The 7,282-nt window shown below is 40.7% G+C and overlaps 1 protein-coding gene across 1 annotated transcript in view; it reads left to right on the top strand.

The window, feature by feature from the left end:
- Positions 1-6,995, top strand: part of LOC128490101 (dual oxidase 1-like) — a 54,006-nt gene extending 47,011 nt beyond the window's left edge. The window contains exons 31-33 of the mRNA XM_053461835.1: positions 4,504-4,659; positions 5,064-5,192; positions 6,824-6,995. Of these exons, the coding sequence (XP_053317810.1) occupies positions 4,504-4,659; positions 5,064-5,192; positions 6,824-6,946 (408 nt within the window). The 3' untranslated portion in view covers positions 6,947-6,995. The remainder of the gene's footprint in view (positions 1-4,503; positions 4,660-5,063; positions 5,193-6,823) is intronic.
- Positions 6,996-7,282: the final 287 nt, after the last annotated feature.

Raw genomic sequence — 7,282 nt, forward strand, 5'->3', positions numbered from 1 at the left:
GGGAGCGTGAGGCGTTTGTCTCGGGTGCCGGCGCTTCACGCAGAGCGCCGGCATATGACGTCATATGCCTGTGCTCTGCAGTGAAGCGCCGACACCCGAGACAAACGCCTCACGCTCCCAACACAGGAGTTGAAGGTAAGTGACCTACAAAGGGGGGGGGAGTGGGGAGGGAGAGGGTAGATCGTGAGAAGGGGGGGTAGGGAGGGAGAGGATAGATTGTGAGAAGGGGGGTAGGGAGGGAGAGGGTAGATTGTGAGAAGGGGGGTAGGGAGGGAGAGGGTAGATCGTGAGAGGGGAGGTTAGGGAGGGAGAGGGGAGATTGTGAGAAGGGAGGGAGAGGGTAGATCGTGAGAAGGGGGTTAGGGAGGGGGAGGGGAGATTGTGAGAAGGGGGTAGGGAGGGAGAGGGTAGATCATGAGAAGGGGGGTTAGGGAGGGAGAGGGTAGATCATGAGAAGGGGGGTTAGGGAGGGAGAGGGTAGATCATGAGAAGGGGGTTTAGGGAGGGACAGGGTAGATCATGAGAAGGGGGTTAGGGAGGGAGAGGGAGATCGTGAGAAGGGGGGTAGGGAGGGAGAGGGTAGATAGTGAGAAAGGGATAGATGGGTTAGGGGGTTGGGGGGCCCCTTAACAGATTCTCGCACCGGGGCCCTGAGGTTTCTAGTTACGCCCCTGGTTATATGGTTTTAAGTGTTTATTACAAACTGTTATACGCAGTATGTTGCTATGTTAATGGAACCAACAAATAATGTTGCTTGTGTATAATTGTATAGTCTAGAATATTTTAGGTGGTTTTAGTAAGTAAATATGTAGTGTATAAGTATGTATTTATGTATGCATTTTTTGCTGTCTAGGTTGGCTATAATGTATCACGGCTTCCTTGGAGGAGAACTCCAGGAGCCAACTGCAATAGCAGTTCTGAAGAGATTCTTTGGCCTGGTTTTGACCCATATCATTAATTTTTTTCATTATGAATTTTCTATCTGATCTGTATTAGTTGCATGACAGTCGTCCTCTGCCATTATTTATCAAAAGGGCCTATATGAATACATGCTGCCACCATTTACCTCAACCAAATGTTTTTTTGTGTGTTCATCTGAGGAAGCTGAGACAACACAGGGCCTTATTCTGTTTTGGAACTCCCCCTGACTTTGCCACCTACTTCAATAATTTAAACAACCATATGTGAAATATCTGCATGGTCCCTTCCTGCCCTTGCCCTCTCTGAGTTTGCCCCCTCCCATACACTGATTTTTCCTTCTTTTTCTACATTAAACCAATTCTCTCTTGTTACTGAAGATGAGATTTGTTTTTCCTCTTGCCCAAGGTTTTCCCTCTTGCTCAACCACATTCCCTCTATCCTGTCGCCCTCTAATGTTACCTAGTCTTTATCATCTACTCTTGTCCCTAGGCTGACTGATATCACCAATGCATCTCTACTAGATCTGTCCCGTTCTCTTTCAAGCATGCTACCGTAATTCCAATTTATAAAAAGTCCCCACTGGACCCTACTGATCAGTCTAACTACCAAACTATCTCCCTTGTCTCCAAGTTTCTTAACCCCTTAATGACAAGACTGTTTCTTTTTTGTAGTACACTTTGAGAGAAAGGCTCTTTTAACATTTTTCGTTGTTGCTGTTTAGCTGTAATTTTCTTCTTTCTCATTTTGTGCACACATTATATATTGTTTCTTTCAGGACAAGCAGGACATTCTTTAGATACCGTTATTTTTATCATAATCTAATTTACTATAAGAAAATTATAAAATATGGTAATTTTTTGCTATAAAAGGACTTTTTCTCACTTTTATTTGAAAAATCATTTACTCATCTGCAAAAACTAATGAAAAAACCTGCTAAATAGATTCTACTATTTGTCCTCAGTATAGAAATACCCAATGTTTTTTTTGCTTTTTTCTTCAAGTTATTGGGCAATAATTACAAGTAGCGTTTTCCCCCGAAATCTGGCTATTCTGCCTCATGTGGTATTTAGGACATCTTTGAAGTCGGCCAATGCAATTTACCCCATCAAACCATATATTTTTGAAAACTAGACAACCCAGGCTATTTCAAATGCTGGTATTTAACCCTTTCCATGCACTCATTCTACCATCAGCCTTTGTGAAACTTTATGGTAGCACATTTTTTTTTTTTTTTTCACACACATTGTACTTCAGGTGTGAATTTACCGCTCCTGGTATACATCACTGTCAAACAACACCCCAATATATGTTCATAAGTACAGCGATACCCCCATGCATGGGTTTGTTGGGTTATTTTGGGAGGTAAAAGGCCACCTGTGTGAGGTGTGCATTTTTGGGGCATTTGGACATCTGGTCAGTCTGTGCCCATGTCCCATATTTGGGACATCTTTGAAGACGGGGAATTTGATTTACCCCTTCAAATCATACTTTTTTTTTAAACTAGGCACCCCATGGGCATGGGTTTTTAACTCTTTACATGTGACAAGTTTTGCGGAGGTATAGCGCTAATTGTAGGAATTGCTCATAAAAAACGTATTTTATTTTATTTTACTAATCACATTGTGATTAGTGAGCTGGGCTCCATTGACCTGCATGGTTGAATGCAGTACCTCGAGAGTTCTCAGGAGGCTCTGGATAGACCCTCTGTGAACTCATTGATTTCACAGTTGGTGCCGCCATCTTGTGAGTGGTGGCAACGCCATCCACTTAGGGCGCTTGTGGATGATCTTTGGAACAATCACAAGGCGATCAGGGCAGGGGGTTGTGTTACTGAAATGCTGGTCAACTTTTTTGGGGGGGGCTTCCCTCCCATGACCAACGGCCAGCCTCACTTGTGAGGCTTCCCTGGATCCTTCAAAGCCGCCGATCGCGGCGATACAGATATTAAACAGCAGCCCATAGGGCTTTGTCACCAATGCTGTGCATCGTGACCCCGTACATGTACGGTCTTTGTCGTGAAGGGGTTAAACAACTTGACTCCAACTCTTTATTTGAACCATCTTTAATTGGTTATTTAATCCATCTGGATTCCGCTCTAAATGTTCTACTAAGACCGCTCTTACTAAAGTTGCTAATGATTTACTCATTGCTAAATCCAAGGGCCACTACTATGCTAATCTTACTGGCTCTCCCTCTTCTCCTTCCCATTCTCCAAGATGGGGGAGAGGACATCTCTAGACATGCTGCCATACTGCCCTGAACTGAGGGTTATATAGTGGCGCTTGCGGTGACATCCTCTCTCTGATCCTCTAATCGTATGAATCCAAATGCACAAGCCTACTTTACATTACCTTGCTTGACGAACTAATCTCAACCTTTATCTTTCAGTACAACCTGTGTGCTGATGACACACATCTACCTGTCACCCCCTTATCTCTCTCCTACCCTCTTGGCTCATGCCACTAACTGCCTTGTCTCTGTTTCTAACTTAGTGTCTGCACAATTTCTAAAACTCAATATCTCCAAAACCAAACCTTTTTTCCTCCCTACCTCCAACTCTAACATTCCATTCAACAGTTACCCTCAATATCAATGGTGCAATCAGCACTCTACCCCACAAGCTCACTGCCTTAGTTTCACCCTTGACTCTTGCATTTACCCCTTCCTAACACAGGATGCAGCTAAGGCTCATGTTAATGCCCTAATCATCTCCCATCTTGAGTGTTGTAACTCTGTCTTATTTGGTCTCTCTCATACCTGTCTTGACCCTTTACAATCTAGCATGTATGCTGCATCACCTATTGCTATACTAACACCTCTTCTCTTTAGAATTAATTTCAAGATCATGACTCTTACTTGCATAGCTAGTAGTGGTTCCCCTACTTACATTTCCTCACTCACTCTTATGCACTTACATGTTACCTTCCTGCCACTTACCTTTAGCTCACCTTTCCTAATCCCTTGCTTACTTTCAGACAATACTCATGTCCAACAATATTATTATTTTTTAACTAGTGTGGCTGGTCCATCCCTAAAAGGAGCATTTTTACCTCTTGTGTATTTTACCCCAACTCCTTCTAGATTGTAAGCAGAGCCATCCTTCTTTATATACATCAAATTGTTGTGTTATGCACTACTGTGGAATATGATGGTGTTTTATAAAACAATAACTGATATATTCTTGAAATTAATAAATTAATTTGTGATGGTACAGTAATTTTGATGTACAAAGTAGGGAGGAATACGGGTTATATAACAGATGATGATATTAATCAAATGTCACAGAGATAATTGGCCCTTAATTTTATGTGTCTTGTACATCTGCTGTTTTCAACTGGAAATGAGCGTCACTGAGAGTTTGAGAATCTTATTATCTAATGTAGATGTTGACATTATTCAGTTGTCACACTAGGTTTATGTCCCTTACTTAACAACACACAGTAGTGGGGTTTTTTCATTTAAAAAGCTGATATCTTGAGTTTACTTTCCTTGAAGGGTTCTGATGCACAAACTGTGTTTTGACAGATGCACTATTAATCGTTAAGAGCTTTTTAAAAACTGAAATCCTTCCTGTTTCTATAGGTGTATTTTATATGGGTAACTCGCACACAGAGGCAGTTTGAGTGGCTGGCAGACATCATCCGAGAGGTGGAGGAGAATGATAAACATGATCTGGTGTCTGTTCATATTTACATCACACAACTTGCTGAAAAGTTTGACCTTCGTACCACCATGCTGGTAAAAAATCCACCACATGAGACACATGATTCAGTTCAAAAGAAAAATCAACATGTTATCTCAGGAAAACCTAGGAAAGAAGGCACTTTAATTACAGTATTGTCTATAGACTATAGTAATATAATTTCATCACCAGTTAGTCAGTTGTATGAATAATGTTTATAGATATGCCAACTTTTATTTTTAGCAATAATATGACAGGTATGTGTGAATATGGTTCAAAATAATGATGACAAATTCTTGATTTTGTTGATATTCCTTCTGCAAATATATTATTTATAAATATCAATGATGACAAATGTATGTCTACCACAACACCAATAAGAAATTTATTTGAAAAATAAACCTTCTTTTTAAAATTTGGAGTTGAACTTAATCAGAAATTCTTGTCTTTCCCCTTCCAGTATATATGTGAACGACATTTCCAGAAAGTCTTAAATCGCAGTTTATTCACTGGTTTACGATCCATCACCCACTTTGGAAGGCCGCAATTTGAACAATTTTTCATTTCTCTGCAAGAAGTTCATCCAGAGGTGAGTGTTTACTTTTGATTATTAATGGCAAATCAATCAAATAAGGTTGTAGGATTCATTACCACCAGTCCAATTTACACAATGTGCTTGTTTATGTCTGACATATTATTAGAAACTACTGCCAAAAGAATATTTATGAATGTGTTATATCCTTAATGGATGCTTTCTTCATCATGTTCTGCACAGAAATATTATCCAGTGGTTTAGCATAAAAATATAATTATTCACAAGCATTAGAAGTTCCAGGACAACAAAACAACACAGGAAATGTTATAGGAGATTAATAGTGAGGAAAAGTCCAAAACATATGCCAATAGAACAGAGGTTTTTCCACTGTAGTTACAATTTTAACTCAAAGTGGAAACCCATCTGTGTTCATCTGCATCTGTGAAAAAAACCTTAGACTTAATAATGTAATGCTGCTTAAAAATAGCCCCCCCCCCCAAATCTATGTATTGTCTCTATTTAGAACCAAATATTTATTGGGATCAGAGGGATTTCTAGGCTCCTACAAAGTCTTTAGTCCGTACTAGCTTTAACAAAACTTCAATGAATATCCACACCACAAACAATAGATACCATCTAAAATGTACACATTTCATACACAAATTATTTATCACACATATATACCGTATTGGCTCGATTATAGGCCACGCCCTTAACGTTTGGTGCTATTTTAAAGAAAAAATACACATTAGTGGAATAGTAAAACAGTATTTTACCTAATGAACAGGAATACATGTATTTTAACATTTTTGGTATCTATTATGCAGTTAGTCAGCATAGGTTACATACAAACAGAGACTTGGAAAACCAATAGCCATTTAAGGTCCCACCCCTTAATTCATAATGCACCTCACTTATGGTTATGCCCCTCTTCCCCCTGATATGCCACTCTGCTCCCCTGATATGCCACTCTGCCCTCCAGATATGCTTTATGCCCCCGATATGCTTTATGCTCCCAAGATCTGCCACTTTGCTCCCCAGATCTGCCACTCCGCCCCCTAGATATGCCACTCTGTCCCCTAAATATGCCACTCTACCCCCTAGATATGTCACTCTGGCCGCGAGATGTGCTTTAAGCCCTCTGATATGCCACTCTGCTTCATAGATATGCTACTCTGCCGCCCCAGACCTACCAATGCACCCCCAGACTCCCTGGTGTCTAGCGGGGCAGCCAGTGGACGACTGCGCAATGCGTGTAGACAACCTCTGCCACAGTTCACCACTTCCGCCGGGGCTTCTATGCAGGCGCTTTGTCATAGAATTCTTGGCGTAAGTGCAGGCAGCAGCGGAGGTTGTCTACACGCATCGCACAGATGTTCACTAGCTGCCAGAGAGGAGGATTCCCCGCAGCATTGCAGGGGACCTGTATCCTCTTCTCTGACAGCCGGTGAATGTCTGCACGATGTGCACAGACAACCTCCACTGCTGGCCGGTAATAATAAAATATATTATATGCAAAACAGCAGATGTGTTTCTTTTATAGGTTTGTTACCATTTCACCATATGCTGTATCATTGTCATGGTAAATACTAATGATATCCTTTAGCCCACAGTCATTATTGTAGTTTCTTTAAAGCATAAAAATGTGATAGAAAAATAAAGACTGAACATTTTTGTCTTTTAAGGTTCACAAAATTGGAATTTTCAGCTGTGGTCCACCGGGAATGACAAAAAATGTGGATAAAGCTTGCCAGCTGCTCAATAAGAGGGACCAGACCCATTTTTCTCATCATTTTGAGAATTTCTAACAAAATATTATATGCTAAAGGGACCCTGCAAATAAAGTTGGTAATCATTGTCAAGAGGAATATTATTTATGTTAGCCCTTACAATTAGTTCATCCATTCTGTAAAATAGTGGCATCTATTTATCAAGGCTTGGGTTTTTCTCGAGCTGCACATTTCAACTTCCTAATATCAATATGCATTATTAAGGGCCACCTCCAGTGAGCTTCACCTGCAAAAAGAGCTTAGTTGCACCTTCCTGATTGAACTATGCATTGTACAGGGCTAGCTCAGCCTTTTTGCAGAAGAAACTTGCTAGGTATGGCTTAGTAATAAAGCTTAGTGAGGTGTGTGATTTAA

This window comes from Spea bombifrons, chromosome 4 (assembly GCF_027358695.1).
Source record: "Spea bombifrons isolate aSpeBom1 chromosome 4, aSpeBom1.2.pri, whole genome shotgun sequence".
Classification (NCBI taxonomy): Eukaryota; Metazoa; Chordata; class Amphibia; order Anura; family Pelobatidae; genus Spea; species Spea bombifrons.